This window comes from Lepidothrix coronata, unplaced genomic scaffold, assembly GCF_001604755.1.
Source record: "Lepidothrix coronata isolate B3197 unplaced genomic scaffold, Lepidothrix_coronata-1.0 Scaffold122, whole genome shotgun sequence".
Lineage (NCBI taxonomy): Eukaryota > Metazoa > Chordata > Aves > Passeriformes > Pipridae > Lepidothrix > Lepidothrix coronata.
Window position 1 is genome coordinate 2,718,284 of NW_016690302.1, and position 17,232 is coordinate 2,735,515.

Sequence of the window (17,232 nt, forward strand, 5' to 3'; positions counted from 1 at the left end):
CTGTCCAGTGCTTCTCCTCACCCAGCAGGGCTGCAGCTTGGGGAAGCCCTCTTAGAAAACATTGCTTTGGGGCTGAGACCTTTGAGAAACCACCTTCTCTTTCCTTGCAGACCCTGGGGCACATCGGGAAGGTGATCAAGGTCTACGGGGACGGAGATCTGCGCGTGTCGGTGGGAGGGCAGTCCTGGACCTTCAACCCTGCCTGCCTGACAGCCTACCAGAGGGAGGAGGAGGCAAACCTCATGACCACAGAGAGTGCAAAGGAGTCAAAGAGTGAGAGAGATGTCAGACCCTTCAGGGACCTGGGAACTCTTTGCTGCAGCTCTTTGGGCGGTGTTAAACTCCAGCTGTTCTTCCCCGGACAGAGCTCCAAGACCCAGCTGTGCCTTACTGGGCAAGCCAAGCTGGCCTTAACAGGAAAATACAGAATAAAACCCAGCTGTGCCTTACTGGGCAAGCCAAGCTGACCAGCTGTGCCTTACTGGGCGAGCAAAGCTGGCCTTAACAGGAAAAAAGAGAATTTAGGACTCGGAAGCGCTGACCACAGCCCTGCCCTGGGTTCAGCGTTTGCCTTGTTCTGTCTCAGTTTCCTGGTCCATCCTGTTTCCTGTACTAGGATACTAATTGTTGAAGGCTTGTGAAATAGTCCCAGGACCGTGTGTGGAAGTGTTGTGAAATCCACAATTATTTTGCCCAATCCACCCTGAAATTGAATTTAGGATCACATGATGTGGAGAGGGGTTTTTTGGTCTGTTTTGTACTTCTGCTCATAAATTTTTTTTGTGGCCTCACCATACTTACATCCTTTAGATGTCAGGATCATGTGGGAGAGAGGACAAGACTTGCCAGGGTTGTTTTGTTTTGCTTTGTAGATGGATCTTACACTCAAGATAGACTTCAAGGACAACTTGATACTAGCCCAGACTTTTTCACTTTGCTCTGTCTGGAGAACTGTGACACCTCTGTCCTCTCAGGCACCCAAAATTGTGGAGTTACAGGTCCTTTCTGTTCCTCATTCAGGTACTTTGGTGGCTGTTCTGGAGAAGCTGCTGTCCCAGAAGACAGAGTCAGAGCATGCTGGGTGCCTGGTCATTTGTGCAGCCCTCAACAACGCAGCCAAGGTCCGGGAGCTCCTGCAGAAATACCCGGACAAGGCAAGTTCTGGAGACATCCTGGATGGCTGGTTTTTTGTTGCTTTTCTGTCATAAAACTTTGTGGTCCACTGGGGAGAAGGATGGGAGAAAAACGATAGATTTTTCAGACCTATTAATATCTCCTAAGAGCTGGAAGGTTATTTTGCTGCAATTTGGGGTTAAATGTGCATATTTTATGCCTCTAGTTTGTGGCATTAAATCTGAACTGGAGTTAAGTCCTTACATCACATTTCCAGAGCTGGCTTTTCCCAGATTTCCTGTGTGGACACTGCACCTGCAGAATGAGGGGGAGAGGGGTTTATCTGTATGAAAACAGGAGGAGATACCCAAGTCTCTGTTGGAAAAGGAAACCATGGGCTGTGTCTGGCTGTGTCTGTCCTTAGATGACCTTGCAAAATCATATTGTTGGAATCAGGAAAGAGAAAAGCTGCCCAGATCTGTGCAGTGTCTTATCTCATGTCTGACTGGAGCAGAGAACTGGGCTTGACTTGTTGCTGAACAATTTTTTGTGCTTGCAGAGTGCCAAACTCAGGATCACGTCTCCTGAAATCTCTGCTCTGTCAGGCTCCTTCAGGGAGGGGTTCAGGCTTTATAAACAGATAAAAAAAGAACCACCAGAGAACAAAGTATTTCAGCAGTGTCCTTGGAAACCATTGGTAACAAAAAGAAGTTTTGTTGAGGCTGTGTGAGGGAGCAGCTGGATGTGTGAGGGAGCAAAAGTGGGATCAATTGTGAAGGAACCCCTGTGAAGCTGATTGAGTGGATAGTTGTCTGGTGTTTATTATAGTTCTTTATTTTACAAAGTTAATGGGGCTTCTGGAGATGGGAATAATAGACAAATACCTGCACTTGTCAAATTGATCTCAGATAAGGAAGTGCCAGGAGTAAGGAATCCATTATGTGATTAGTTACTTTTTTATTAGATTTCTGTTTCTATTCTGATACTCATATTTTAACAAATTAGTTATTTCTCTTAGAGTGTTATACCCAGCAAGAGGGGGCTGGATTTGAGGCTCACTTAGTGCAGGTTGGAATTGCTTGCCAAGGCCTCTCCAGCTTATCAGCATTGTCTTTTGTGGGCAAATGGAAGAAAAGCACAGTGGCCTCCTTGTCAAAATGACTCTCCCATCATTTAGGTGTTCCAAGGGAAGTCCTGCCTGTCCTGCCCTGGCTGCTGCATAGAACCAACTGCAGGGGGGAAAAAAAAAACTTGTTCATTAACTTGTTCTCCCTGCTGGTCTGCTGAGGTTTTGTAGCTCCTTCATCTCCTCTCCTTAGCCTCCCACCGGTTGCAACAGCTGCTTTCCCCTTTTTTTCCCTTGCCTTTCACACAGGCTCTCCTTGCTCTTCAGTCTCTTTAATTCTCAACAAATCTCACTGCAGCACTTGAGCTCTGTGATATCCCCTCCAGCCATTGCGCCCAGTGAAGTACCTGCAGCAGCACAGAACAATGGGGGACTTGGCACCTTCAGAGCCTTATGCAAAGCTAATTTGATTTCCTCACACATTTTCCTCTTGGGAGAGGAATTGTTGGCAGAGGTGGCAAGAAGTGTTGTGCTTGCAGGCACAGAGTGATTTGGCAAGAGAGCTGCAATTAGAGCCCTGGCTCCCGGCTCTGTTCTCTCACTTCTCCCCTCTTGCCTGCATGTGCTGTCCCCTTCCCCTTCAGAAACGTTCTGGGACAAGGTCAGCTTGGAGTTGGTGCCCGGGGAGTGGAGCCAGATCCCTGGCAGTTGGGAGCCTGCAGCTGTTCCACTCCCGTCCTGCTCCGGCCCCGGCACGAGGTCATTCCTCATCTGCTGTGCCTCTGCCCTTCCCACAGGTCGATGCCAAGAACCAGGGCAGGACTGCCCTGCAAATTGCCTCCTACCAGGGGCACCTGGAGGTGGTGAAGGCTTTGCTGCAGGCGCATGCCAGCGTCAACCTGCGGGACGACGAGGGGGACACGGCGCTGCACTACGCGGCTTTCGGGTAGGATGCCTGACTCCTTGCTGCCCTTGGTGCAGGATCCAAAGGGCTGCAGAATTTATGTTCTGGATATAAATGGACAGTCTGTGGGAAGGATGTGTGGCTGGTGGAGGCTTTTCTCTGATTTTACCCTGTATTAGAAATTGGTCTTTGAGATTAAGCCCCCCAGGAACGTTTCCTAGCGCACTCCTTTATCCTCCACAGCAAGGTTTCCATGCTGGGAATTTTGGGGGGAATCAGAACAAGAGGTTTTGTTGAGTCAGAAAGAGAGCTTTTGGTGATTAGATATTTTTCAAGGGGTCGGGGGGAGGTGGTTTGGTTGGTTTGGAATCACTTTGGTTGGTTGGTTGGTTCCTGTAAGTGCATGTGTTTTCCAGAGCAAGATGGAATTTTTAATTGTTTTGTCCATCACCAGGGAAGAATTCATCAATAAAAGTGAGAAATTCCTGTTGATTTAGAACAGTGGGAGCAGATTCTAGAGCACAAATTAGGAAGGTTTTGTTGTGTGGGGCTTTTTTTTAATACTAAGAAGTGGGATGAAGCCTCAGGGATACAAAACCCGAGAAGCTCCGTTGCTTTTCAAGGAGGAAGAATTTACTGTCACAGGATCGGCTCTAACCTGTTTTGCTCCTTGCTTTTACATCAGAAACCAAGCTGAGGTTGCCCGTGTGCTCATTGGCAAAGGAGCCAGCGCAGACCTGTTGAACAATGCCAAGTGCACGGCGCTGTACGTGGCTGTGAGCCAGGGCTTCACCGATGTGGTGAGGGCCCTCTGTGAGCTCAACTGTGATGTCAACCTCCCGGTGAGTTTGGACCTTGGGGGGGATTTGGGGTAGAGGGGTGTTTGAGTTTTTTTTTTTTCCTGGTGGGTTTTTTTTGGGGGGGTGAGGAGGTGCTTCTTTATGTGTTAAACCGCTCGGTGCTTTGTCGGGTTTGAAAGTCGTTCTCCTAAAATGCACTGCTGTGTGTTGCACAGGAAGTATTCCTTTAAATAGGATTATTTATACTGAAGTATTCCTTCAGTGCTCTGGAATTCCAGGTTTGGGTCTGCCCAGCTCGGTGCAGTGACAGTCTCTGTGCTGGACTCGGGCTCACAGTGAGAGCTGACCTGCTGTTAGTGGGTGTTGTTGTTGCAACGCTCCTGTTGCCAGCAATAAGGAGGGATGAGATTTTTGAAGACAGGCAGTGATGGTGGCTTGGACCCAGCCCATTTTTAGGCTGTGCTTGTGTGGTGCTGGGGCTGGACTGTGCTGGGTCAGTGTCTCAAAGGTAGCTGGGAATGTCAGCAGCTCTTAGGTGGTTTCCCTTGGCTTCCTGAGGTGGGTAACCTGTGTTCTGCTTGGGTGTCCATGTGCAGGATTCCCAGGGAGACACCCCCCTGCATTATGCCATCACTCTTGATTACAAAGTGGTTATTGAGATTCTCACTGAAGTACCCAACATAGACTTCACTGTCCAGAATGGCCAAGGCTTCAACCTGCTCCACTATTCTGCTCTGAAAGGCAACAAGCTGTGAGTGACCTTTTTTTTTCATTTTTATGGCTTTTGCAGATCTTAACTCATGCTTGTCTCAGCAGTAACGAGGTGGCAGGTGTAGTTCTGGATAGATGGGAAGAAAATAGGTGTGGCTGGGTGTAGCTGTTGCCCTCCTTGCCTTCACAGCAAACTCCTGCCTGCTTTCCCCGTCCCATCTCTCTCCTACCTCCCCAGCTTGGCTTGAAAATGTCTGCTTAGTTTCCTTAAGTGTTTGGGTTCACACTTGGAAGGGCAGGAGAAGGTCTGTAGTAAAGACTGTGTCTAACTGAGAGCCTCTGGAACTCTTCCAAGGATAAATCTGCTCATTATTTCCAAAGCAGTGTGACTTTACCCTTTATTACTTTATTAGATGATAACTGAGGGCTTTTGTTGTGTTCCTGTAATTCAATCTGTGAGTTAGAGGGACTGCTCTGCATCACCAGTGTCAGCTCGTGGTGCTGCCTATTAAAATATGAACATCCATAACCCCTTTTTTCCTGATAAAGTAACTCTTCCCTCTCTGTTAACCTCCAACACTCCAGAGCCATAAAGAAGATTCTGGCAAGAGCTCGGCAGCTGGTTGACTCCAAGAAGGAAGATGGTTTCACTGCCCTGCACCTTGCTGCTCTCAACAATCACATGGAAGTGGCAGAAATTCTCATCAAAGAGGTAAGGAAAAAAGCAAAACGAACCCATCACGATCTGCCCCACTCCCATCTGCCCCACTCCCATCTGCCCCACTCCCATCTGCCCCACTCCCATCTGCCCCACTCCCAGCCCCCCACATTTCTGCTGGGACTCACAGAAATGTCTCTTTGAAGAGCTGACATCGTTTGCCAGACTGAAGAAGAAGGGTTGACATTCCCAGGGGTGTTTTCTTTTGGCACTGGCAGAGGGGAGAAGGGTGTCTTGGCCAGAACAAAGCGGGTTGGAACCGGAGCCTGCTGGAAAACGTCCGGTGAAGACGGACTCGAGGTTCGGGACCTCGCCGGGCCGTTGTGCAGCCAAACCCAGCAGCACCAGCTCACTCCGGTGCAATCCCTCCCCTTCCAGGGCCGCTGCGACTTGAACCTCAGAAACAACCGGAACCAGACCCCTCTGCACCTGGCAGTGATCCAGGGCCACGTGGGGATGGTGCAGCTGCTGGTGGGCGAGGGCAGCGACGTCAACGCCGAGGACGAGGACGGGGACACGGCCATGCACATCGCCCTGGAGCGGCAGCAGCTCATGGCCCTGGCCATGGAGAAGCGTGAGGGGGACATGGGGCCCTCCCTCCTTGCCAAGGTGAGCTGGGAGCAGGAGGAATTCCAGCACCCAGGGCTCGCTGTTGGAATGTCAGCAGGATCCGAGGGGGCGAAGGAAGGCAGGGAAACTGTGGCAAGCCAGGTCCAGATGGGGAGCATAGAAACAAATAGGAACAAACCTTCCTGCTTGTGGGAAAGCAAATAGGTCCTCTGAGGGGGTGCTTGAATTTATAGCATGGAACTCGACATAGTCAGACAACAATTCATCCCGTCTCCCCCGATATTTTTATTAGCATTGTGCTTCTTTCCTGACATGGGAAAGGTCACGAATCCACTTGCAGAGCCAAGAGTCCTGGGTTTAATTCATGCCCCAGGACCACAGCAATTCATTTCTGTCTGATGGCATGGAAAGTATGAGGACAGCAAACCACAGCCACCCCAGTTATCTGCGGGAGGACAGCAGAGTGTGAGAGTTGAGGTGGATCAGGCTGAAGGATAAAGACAAAGTTGTTACAAAGCCTGAACTGGATTTCCCTGTGCTGTTCTCTACTCATGGATATAAAGACCTGGGTTCTAGAAATCAGTGCAGCACATGCCAAGGGTATGGGGATAATTTAATGCACGGGAAAATCCAGCATGGATTTTTTTTTCTTTATTTATTTATTTTCAAATGATCAGAATAAGCAAAACCACCCATTCCTCCTTTCTAACTGGTGCTTGGAAAAACCCAGTGCATTGGGCATCCATTCTGCAGGTTGCCAAACTGCCATTCTTGTGGTAGCAAGAGCTGATGGCTCAAGTGCATGGCCAAAGGCAGCCAACAGCTGGTCCTGGATGCAGGAAATCTTAAAGAGGGATCTGTGTGTGTCATTCCCAATGTTATTTACAGTAACATCATATCTAGATGCTGTAGGGTCCTTCATGTCCAATTTTATTTGCCCTGACCTACACACTCTGGTCTTTTAAGTCATTGGGAAACATTTGCTGATTTTAATTTGGGTCATGTGCATAAAAATTTTGTCACTTAAGGCTCCATGGGCCAGCTGTTCATCAGCTGGTGTGTGCTGTGGTGTCTTCACCTGCTTCCTTTTCACCACCTGAAGAAGTGAATGCCCATTACTATGATTTGTGTTGATTATCACCAGTTAGGACCAGCCTTATGCACTCTTGTCCCTGGAATGTAAATTTGAATCTGCTGTTTACGTGCTGAAGGATCTTTTTTGTGTTTTCAAAAGCTAATGCTAAGTTGCACTTTCAAATTTTAAGTACAGGGTGTAAGACTTCGTTTAGAATTTGATACAGGTCATGTCCATGTAACAGAAACTTTTTGTGCTAACAGAGTGTGTTCCTCCACATCTTTCAGCTGCAGGCTTCTGGCTTTCTTGGAAACATAGAGCTGAATGTGGGGACTGCAATTGCCTGCTACTTAGCACAAGAAGGAGCAGATATCAATTATGCAAACCACAGAGGAAAATCTCCTTTAGACCTCATTACAGATGGGAGGATTGTCCAGATTGTCAAAGACTTCTCACAGAAATTCAGGTAAACCTTGTGCTCAAGCCAGTGGCAGTAAAACTCCCCTGCAAACCACAGAGTGCTCCCTCCAGCTCTTCCAGGAGGGATGGAGCATCTCTGGAACACTTGGGGTGTCAGTCTGAGCACCTCCTGTTTCTTCTGGAGCTGGTTGCTGCCCCGTGTTTCTGGAGGGGTTATGTGAGGCTGGGTGCTGCCATTGGAAAGTGCTGGGAAAAGCAGATTAATGTTGCTCAGTGCAAACTCAGCCTCCTGATTTAACAGAGAGCCCTGAGGCAACCTGAGGAGTCTGGCCACTGAAGCCAAGAGCAACTTTGCAGAGTCGTTCTGGGTTCTGTTTTATTTTCATTTTATTCTGCAGTTGCAGGTATTTAAAGTCTAAGCAGAGAGGAAGTGCAGCAAAAGGGTGGCCACCAGAACCCACAGAATTCATTCCAGAGCCGGATAAATGCTTGTTTTTCAGCTGATAAGAGAAATAGCTGAGAAAAGGGAGAGTATAGCCAGTCAAAGATGGCTTTATCTCGGGTTCTGAGAAACATTTGTTTGCATTTTGACTTTGCAAACATGAAAGCAGAGTTTGATATGAGGACACAGACTCGGTCCTGTTACTGCTGGAGGAGGAACCACACAGCAGTGCTGTAACTGGCCATGCCTCTGGTCCACTGTGGAAAAAAAGGTGAAATGTGTCCCTTTAAGCATCTTGCACCAGAATTTTGTCACCGGAGCATATGTTGGATTGAGGATTTTTTTGCTTAAGGAATGTAATTTCTTTCAGGCTGACATTTCTCAGAACAGCATGCTGGTTTCAGCAGCTGATTGTACTGTCAGTACCTCACTGCTGCCCTCCAAAAGGGCATTTTCAACCTGTGTAAATGTGAGCCATCCTTGCTCTTTTCTTTTTAGGTAGAACTAGTCAGAATCCCAGCTGAGTCGGTCCCAGTAGGGCGAGTGAGGGATCACAAGTTTATGAGTGTTTGCCAGGGGTCAGCACAAAGCTGCTGAAGGAGGATCTGGGGTGTGTGGCTCACGTTTTGTGCCGCTCCTGTTTTCAGGGAACAGCAGGTTTCTTCGGAGAGCTCCACCATCACCTGCAGCCTTCGCCGTGTGCACACCACGCCCAACACCATGACCAACCTCAGCGTGTCCAGCGTGGCCGTGCCCACAGAGTGCCTGGTCTGCTCAGAGCTGGCCTTGCTCATCCACTTCTTCCCGTGCCAGCACAGTATTGTGTGTGAAGGTGAGTCCTTCCCCTGTTCCTTTCCCTCTTTCCATGTTTTTCTTTCCCGTTCCACCGCCCAGCCTCCTTAGCTGGGCTCCCATAAATCAGGCTCTGTGTGGACACAGAGTGAGCCATTGTGTTGTTTGTGTCCTGAAACAACCCCAGCATGATTTCAGCAGCTTGGGCAGGACATCCAAAGTTATCTGTGAAAAGCACAGAGTGTTCTGCCCACCTGCTGATTGGGACCCAAGGCAGCTTTACTTGTGCTTGTAGATGCCTGCACGATTGAGAAGGAAAGGCAGGTGCCTCAGTTCTAGCTGTCAGTGCTTTATCCATCAAAAACCTCCTGAGAAGGATTTCCCTCTTCTCTGGCTTTCACTGCTGTTTGCATTTCAGTTGTTTTAGTGGCAGCCTGCTCAAAGATGTCAGCAAGTTTGTTATCTCACAAGGCACTCACAGCCTGACCCCAGGGAATTTGGGATTTTTGTGTGCCAGAGCTGCTCCCTTTTCCCCCAGAGCTGTTTGGATCCACAGTGCAGCAGTGCCAGTGCCACAGAGCATCAGGGACTTAAAGGTGTTGTGTTTGCTACTGACCTAGGAAAGATTAAACCAGGAGACTTAAGGCACAAAAAGCAGGTTGTGACCTCGTTCCGTGCAGAAACAATCTCTTAATCACCCAGGGAGGCCTCAGGTTGTTCAAAGCTGGTGTTCTTGAGTCCGTTGCTTTCCTCTCTGTTCTGACATCAGGGGGCTTAACTGTGATCTCTTCTCGTGTCATTTGTGCTAGAATGCTCCAGGAGGATGAAGAAGTGCATCAAATGTCAAGTGACAATAACCAAAAAGCTGAAACAAGGTATGTTTGCTGTGAGTGCTGTGGGAGGGGTCCTGTACAGGGTGGGTTTGAGGGGCATTGATGATTTTCAGTGGAATAGCAAAGAGAGTTAATTTGTTTGGGCTTGTGTGTGTGTGTCCCTGTTGCCTTGCCCACCTTTAGAGGGAAAAAAAAACATCTCAGGTGTCACATGCCAAGCTCAACCTGCATAGACAGGACATTTGAGGAAGCTTTGCCTGGGTCTGGCTTATTCTGTGCATTGAAAGCAAATATCAGGCCCTCCAGTCTGTTTTCACATGTGGTGGCTTAACAGTGAAAATTTATGAGAAAGGAAAAATTGCATTTTGTGCAAGCCTTGCCTGTGCCTTGGCTGAAATCACAGTGCCTGTGCAGGGCTGGCATTACCCAGCTCTCCAGGAATCCCTGAGCTGGATTGTTTCAATAAGGCTCTTCAGCTCAGTTCCAGATGAGACATTTGCATGCAAATTTTTGCTGGAGGAGGAACATCAAGGTCTCCAAAAATACCAGCTGGATTTCCCTGTCAGTGATGTCTTCAGTGCTTTGTCCCCAAACCCACTTCACCTTCATGGATTTGAAACCACTCCTTGCACCACTGATGTGCAAGTGGCCCCAGAATGCCGAGGAAAGGGGCATCTATACTGAATTGTAGAGCTCCCTAATCAAGGGTTAGAGGAGCAGAATATGAGCAGTGGGGCTGAATTAAGCTGTAACCAGGAGGAGTCTGTTTACCTAAGCTGGCATTTGGGGTTCTTTCATTTCACAGAGTTGACAGAGTGACCCTATTTGTGTAAAAGTCAAGATAGGTCATGTCAAGTGGTTTCTTCTTGTTTGACCATGTGTGCCCTGAAGGGCTTGACCAGAAATTGGAGTGCCAGATGTGAACAGGGAGAACACTGGAAGGATTCCTGGGCTGGCGTGGCAGAACATCCCGCCCAGCTCTGAGCGTTCTCACGTTCCAGAGCACCAAGGCAGGACATCTCTGCCAACATTTTGTTTCCTTTAAAACAAAAAAAAAACCACAACCCACCAAACCACCTCAAACCCACACACACACACACAAACCAGAAGGGAGGAAAGCAGCACTTTCAGGCCAAGTCTGAAAAGCATCCCCCGGGCTTTTATTTGAGGAATTCCTGGATAAGGCTCAGTGAGGAGAGTTTAGGGGCGGAGTGTGACCCTGACTAACCCTCCCTGGTGCCCCGCAGACAGCACGGAGGTGGAGTGCAGCCCCAGCTCGGAATCCACGGACCAGAGGAAGCTCATGGAGGAGCTGCAGAGCCGCTACCGGCAGATGGAGGAGAGGATCACCTGCCCCATCTGCATCGACGACCAGATCAAGCTGGTGTTCCAGTGCGGGCACGGCTCCTGCCCCGACTGCAGCACGGCCCTCACTGTGTGCCCCATCTGCCGCCAGGCCATCCGAGAGAGGATCCCCATCTTCGTCTAGGGGTGCTCCTGCCCCCGCCTCCCCCCTCTGCCCCCTCCTTGGTTGCGTTTTGGGGGTTTGGCTCCTCCCTGCAAAGCCCTCCTGGAGGAGAGGGAGGTGTCACACACACAGCTGGTGTCGGAGGTGGCCCCTCGGCACCCCTTCCCCTGTGCTGCTCCTTCATCATGAACAGCTCTGACCCGTCTGCCCAAGGCAAAAGAGCCCTTTTGGAGCAGAGAGACGGACAGAACTCCATGTGGAGATGTTCCCCACTGGCATCCAGCTCCAGGACTGCACCACAGCCAGTGCCCTGCGGGGTGGATTTCCCTGGACTGCCCTGGAAGGAGAGACTGGAGCAGGATGTTCCTCACCCCTCATCCCGTGGCAGGTGGAGCAGGATGTTCCTCACCCCTTATCCCATGGCAGGAGGTGGCAGAGCACACGCTGCACTTCCCCCGAGGAGATCCCAGCTCTCCCAGCTGCCTGCCAGGGGTAGGGAGGGATGTCCTGAGAGTGTCCTCTCCAACCCAGAACCTGTGGACTCCACTCCACCGGAACAGAGGCAAACTGGATGTAATAAGGTCCTAAAGACAGAGCATGTGCCTTAGAGATAAAGTAGTGAACACTGATTGAAGAAAATATGTTGTTACAACAAATATTTCTAACCTCTAAGTGACACTCTTCTTCCATATTTTATTTTTTTTTTTTTTTTGGCACAACTGTGTGTTCAGAGACTCCTGAGCTTTCTATCCATAATGCCAAAGGCAGGTGTTAAATACTCCAATCAAAGTGTAAAGAAAATAAATAGTTAATAATTAAGAGACGAGAGAGCGGAAGAAAAAAAAAAAGGGGGGGGGGTTTCATTTTTGTTTCTTTGTTTTGCAGCAAAACTTAATAAAATAAAGTATATATTTTCCTGAGCATTAAAATGAATGTACAAACAGTAGCTGAAATGTGGATCCAGCTGTATTGTGTTTTCCAACTGAGTGAAGAAATATTATCCACTGAGTCATCCTGTTAAGTAGCTGTTGGTGGAAGTGTGGCTCGTGTGCCACACGTGTGTGTCTGTGCACATACGTGTTTGTGTGGGGTGTTTGCTCTCTGATGACACAACTATGCCCAAACACACTGTTTGTTACGTATTTGGAGCAATATTTAAACCAAGCAAAAACCTCCTGTGTTCCTCTGCTCTCTTTGTTCCTTTTGCAGAGAGGTGGCAAAGCTTCTAAAGGAATTTTTTAGCTCCGTGGAGTGGGTGGCAGTTGCAGGGATATTTATTAACTTTACAACCCAGTGGTGTGTTGAGAGAGTTATTTCACAAATTCTGGGCTCCTGTGGATTGTATTCAGCAGGATGGTTCACTTGAAGTTGTTACAGTTTCAGCAGGTTTTTTTGGGGGGGGCTGTGAAAATGGATTGGATTTAACCCCTAAATTCTCTGCTTGGGTTGGATTTAACACCCAAATAACCTGAAGCTGAGTTGCAGAATCAGCTCTGGTGTAAAATCAGGGGTGGAAATTCTCATTTCCTTATATCCTAGAAGTTTGTGTTCATGGAAATTCCTTTGGAGCAAGTCAGAAACTTCCCCAGAACGTTTGCTTTGTTGGGGGGGAGGGCAGCAATACCAGAGTGTACAAGTGTAAAGGTACAAATTTGAGCCATTTTTATCATCCAGGAGCTGCTTTTTCCACTATTTGATGCAAGTGAATAATTTCCCAGACTGTACATCACCCCAGCCCCACGCTAAGAGTTTCTTTTTAAACACATTTCTTTTACAAGCCTCTGCATAAATCCAGAATCTGTGCTCTGCATAAATCCAAAAGCACTTTGCTAAAGGTAAAACCTGCTGCTGTTTCATCCTGTGTGTTGAATGTGGGGAGAGGGGACAGAGGTGACAAAGTGCTCAGTATCAGCCCAAAGGTGTCATTTTATTCAGGAAAAACAACATGGAGCATCTGCTTCTTTTTTTTTTTTTTTTAATAGTTTCTTTGGGTGCTGAATGAAGAGAGGCTTCCAAGTGATTATTTTTCCTAAAGGAAAAAAAAAAAAATCCCAGGACAACTGGAGCCTTTGACTTGGGAGCTGTGCAGCTGTTGCAGAAAATTGAGGTGGTTTAAAAATTATTATTTATTTTTTTCTTCTCGTCCTGTCTAATGAAAAGAGATTTTTGTATGGAAAGAAGAGCTCCCCTCAGTTTTGTGATGTAACTTTTTGCAAAACTCAAGCTCCATTTTAAGGTCTCCTGAGCTTGTTTTCATGTCTGAAATTCGTTGTGTGGCCAAGTTGGGAGTTTTGCACAGCAAAAAAAAAAACCTGCTTAAGAGCTACAGAAATGGTTTGTATAAATGTTGTGTTTGTTTTGGGAGTATATTCTTTTATTTTCTGTTATTTTTGTGTGTTCTCTCTTATTTTCCTGAATTTTCCTGCTGTGGTTGCTTCTGAGGAAGCACCATTTTAACCCTTTCATTTTCCCAGTAAGAAGAAGGGGAATTTCTGCACCCACCAGAGAAGAACCAGGATGGTCAGTGGAGCCCCAGGAACAGGAGATCACAGGAGGAGGAGCCCCTTTGTACCAAGTATGTTTTTGGCAAACTTTGCCCCCCTACACCAGGCTCGGCTCCATGGGAGGGGGAGGCTTTGCAGGAGGGAAGGAACTCCTGCTCTTTTATCTTCCTTGATGAGCCTGAATCCAATTTAGTTGGAGAATATAAGACAGGAGAGGTGGGGGAAGATGCTCCTCCTCTCTCTCCTTTTGCTCCTGGTTGGTTTTCTTGGTTTGAGGAGCAGGGAGGCTGTTCTTGCTGCTGAAGGGAGGCAAGGGGGTGCCAGAGCAGGAGCAAATGCTCCTTTAAGGGCAAATATTGTCATTATTTAACTGGAGTGGACAGTGAGCATCCTTTCTGCTGGATGTTTATCTCCAGTTGCTCTCCCACAAACGAACTGGGGAGCTCCTGGTTTTCACTGGAGCTTCTGTCATCTCCTGAATGCAGCTCTGTGCCTTAGATATTCCCGAGTTTTTCAGGTGCACAGCTTTAGTTATGAGATGTCAGCTGGTCTCATGCTTGGCACAGGGGTTTCCAAAGCTCTTCCTTCAGAAGCATGACCAAAAATCCACGTTTTACAGACAACGTGAGACTGAGGGAGTAGAGAGGGAGATTGTTGAAAGGCAGAGTCAGGTAAAGAGCCCATCTCTCCTTCGATTCTGTTCCCACTAGTCCGTGCTGCTCCCAGAATTTCGGGAGGATTGGTCCATCCACGAGTGGATTACAGGTCATTAATAACAGCCCCAACCACAAAACCATCCCCACGCAGGGAAGCAGTTCTTCCTCCCTTGTGGATGCACTTTGTTATCTTTGTGATTTGAGGAAAAATTTCTCCCTCATTTCTGAATTTCTCCCTCTTTTTCATTCCTGACATCCAGCGTGGCCGTGGCTGAGCTCCCGCCTGGGGTCAGGGCTCTCTGGTCACACGAGGTCAGGCCAGTGCAGGCACCTCTGTGAGCTGCAGCTCCAACTGACAGTTAAGCAAAATATTCCATTTTCTTTGCCAGCTGGAGCGAGCCCTTGTTTTCAGCTCATTTGTTATTCATCAGACCGTGGACTTTTCTAGGAACATCAGCAGATGCTGATCACGAGGGGCTGCACGACAGAAAGCGGGAGAATGTTTGGGGGCTGAAGAGCATCATTATTGTTCTCCCCCTCCCCAGGGAAAGCTGCTCCCTGTTGCAGCACATACAATCCTTTTTTTAGTGCCTGACCCCCTGAAAAAGCACAAATTTGAACTGCCATTCCCACAGGAACCCCGGGCAGGAATGTTGGGTTGTTTTCCCCACCCCCCCAGGTTGTGAGCTGCAGGGCTAAATCTGTAAGTGCTTTTAAAAATAAGAGCTATATGAGGGTTTCCTAATTCTTTTCACATGGGCCACCAAGGAGCTGATCTGTGGTAAATCATGTTCACCCCTGTGCTTTCCCCTTTCCTGGCCTGGGGCTGGGTTTGGACCAGTGCCCTGGAGATGAGATGTTGATCCTCGTGCCTTGAGCCATCAGACACGGTCAGAGATCAGGTTCTTCTTCTTTCCCACCTCCGTGTAGAACTCCCAGTCCACAACGGGGGAAGCTGACAGGGGTGGTTTGTTTTAATCCTGAATAATGGGCTCTTATCTGTGAATAAACCAGAGGTTTCGTGAGAGGTGAGATTCCCTTGGGACAGTCAGGCAGCTGCAGTTCTAGCTCTGATGGTTGTTCTCTCTGTGGCATCTCTAAGCACAAGTTTGTTGTTGTGGATTGTTGTGATATTTGTTGTAATGGATTGTTCTCGTGCTGTTTTGGGGACTTGAGTGAAGCAGTGCCAGTGTCCTCCCTGGCCTGGGCACCAGGGCTGGCTTTGCCCTGGGATGGGGCAGAGATGCTGGAAATAGTGCTGAAAATAACATTTAATGTTAACGGTGCTGAATAAAGGAAAGGAGAGAAATACTAAGAATAATCCACAGAAGTGAAAAAGTATTTATATTTGAGCTAAAGCTTGCCCTGGGGAATGGAGCCATATGTTGTGCATTACACAGCAGCCCCCCTTTGAACATTTCAGCAATTAAGTGAAAAGAGCAAAGCCAGGCTGAGGTGACTGAACAAGGAAAGCATGTTGTGCTGTGCAAATGATCCAGGGCTTTATGTTTTCCATAGTCTCTAGTTGGCCATTGTGGGTTTTATGCAACATTCCACATAAACATTCCTTCCCTCCTGACAGCTGGTCAGAGCCTGCTGCTCCAGGGACATTTAGTGCATGCAGGGATCTCGGGATACGCATCCCTGACTGTTTGCTTGGACAATCCCAGCTCCCTCCAAAAGATATCCAGGTCCTGGGCACTGCCAAGAGCATGAAGACAAAGCAAAGTCAGTTCTGTGCCTGCCTCCCTTCCCTTTCCCCATCCCACCATATGGGTTCCCTCAGTGTAATGTGTTCCACTGCTTTCAGACACTGTGCAGAAACCAAAGCCAGGAATGTTTTTCTGTCCAAATATAGTCAGGATGACAGTCCTTGCCTGGAGTCCAAACCAAATATCCTCACTCCAGAACCTGAGACCTCTCGAGCTCAGCAGAACTCTGAGGCTGCAGCAGCTCCCTCAGAGCTGAGTGTGGGGAATACATTCACCAGTGACACTGGGAATTCTGGCCAGAGCTGGTGCCCTGGTGGATCCAGGTGCACAGAGGCTTTCTCAGGAGTGTTGTTTGTGCACAGCAGTGGGTTCATGTGTCCCCCTTGGCTCCACGAGCTCCGTCTGTGAGCCCTGAATGCCTCAGCACAAGAGCTCTCCCCACCGGGCTTTCACTGCCCCAAAAACTGGGCTTTGTCCTGGCCTTGCTGCTGAGGTGCTTTCTCAACAAATATTTGGCTTGAACTTGAAGAGTTTTTAGAGCATCCTGCAGCCAGTGGCTTGGTGGGGTTGGATGCACAGGCGCTGGATTTCTGGGTGAATGGGCACAGAGCATTCCCAGCATAGGGGGGGAAGTGAACTAAGGGCTTTCCAGGAGACCCTGCTCTCACTCCTGATCCATCCAGGTGTAACCTGCTTGCTACCCTGACAGGGAAGCAGGATCCTAAATGTCACAGAGGTTGTGAGTCGTCTCTGCAGGTAAAGATTCCCATTCAGGCACTGCATGTGGCACAGGATAAATGGCTCATGTGCAGTATGGTCCCTTCCCATCCAGAATATTCCAGTAACTCCTGGGAAAAGGGCTGTCTTGGCTGTGCTAACCTTTAGTAACTGCATGAATAAGTATTCAGAATCAATGAGATCCTAAGAATGCACTGTTACTAAAGCTCTGTACAGTAACTCTGCAAGGCTCTGTGCTGGGAAGTATTTTACAAAAGCTTTCTTTACAATGGGACAAAGGAAATTCCTGGTTCCCTCGGGCTGTGGTTGTGTGAGTTCCCAGTCTGTGCTTTAAAGCTCAGGTTCCTGTGCTCCTCTTCACAGAAACAAGGCCCTGACTGTGTGCTCAGAAGATTTCAGGTTGCTGTTCTTCAAGATTCCACCCTCTACCTGCCCGGTGCCGTGGGTCTCACCCTGCAAGGTGCAGGTTCAGTGCAGTCAGGACTGGTGTGAGATCCCCTGCTCCGAGGTGCTCAGGTGCTGTGGCAGGAGGTGGATGTGCAGTGCATAAGTTGATTTTCAAGCACTGCTGACTCTTCCTGGCTGGGTGAAAGGCAGAGGCACTCGAAGCTCTTGCGCAGTTCTGTGGCCGAAACTCAGTGTTCTTCCAGCACTCTTTGATAGCAATATTTTTCTTTTCAAGCCAGTGCTGTTTTACTGGAGAAGAGCTC

General features: G+C 48.5%; 1 protein-coding gene across 2 annotated transcripts in view; it reads left to right on the top strand.

Annotated features, from left to right (window-relative positions):
* MIB2 (mindbomb E3 ubiquitin protein ligase 2) overlaps positions 1-12,084 on the top strand; it is a 41,287-nt gene extending 29,203 nt beyond the window's left edge. Inside the window, exons 9-20 of one of the 2 annotated variants that reach the window (XR_001876534.1) lie at positions 111-273; positions 1,021-1,154; positions 2,977-3,125; positions 3,769-3,925; positions 4,480-4,634; positions 5,180-5,306; positions 5,691-5,921; positions 7,245-7,423; positions 8,467-8,651; positions 9,421-9,486; positions 10,692-11,300; positions 11,339-12,084. Coding sequence is in view for 1 of the 2 variants with exons in the window: in XM_017825714.1 (XP_017681203.1) it covers positions 111-273; positions 1,021-1,154; positions 2,977-3,125; positions 3,769-3,925; positions 4,480-4,634; positions 5,180-5,306; positions 5,691-5,921; positions 7,245-7,423; positions 8,467-8,651; positions 9,421-9,486; positions 10,692-10,933 (1,788 nt within the window). In the remaining variant the exon portion in view is untranslated. Of the gene's footprint in view, positions 1-110; positions 274-1,020; positions 1,155-2,976; positions 3,126-3,768; positions 3,926-4,479; positions 4,635-5,179; positions 5,307-5,690; positions 5,922-7,244; positions 7,424-8,466; positions 8,652-9,420; positions 9,487-10,691 lie in introns of both variants that reach the window. The other variant, XM_017825714.1, reaches the window with a different exon arrangement.
* Positions 12,085-17,232: the final 5,148 nt, after the last annotated feature.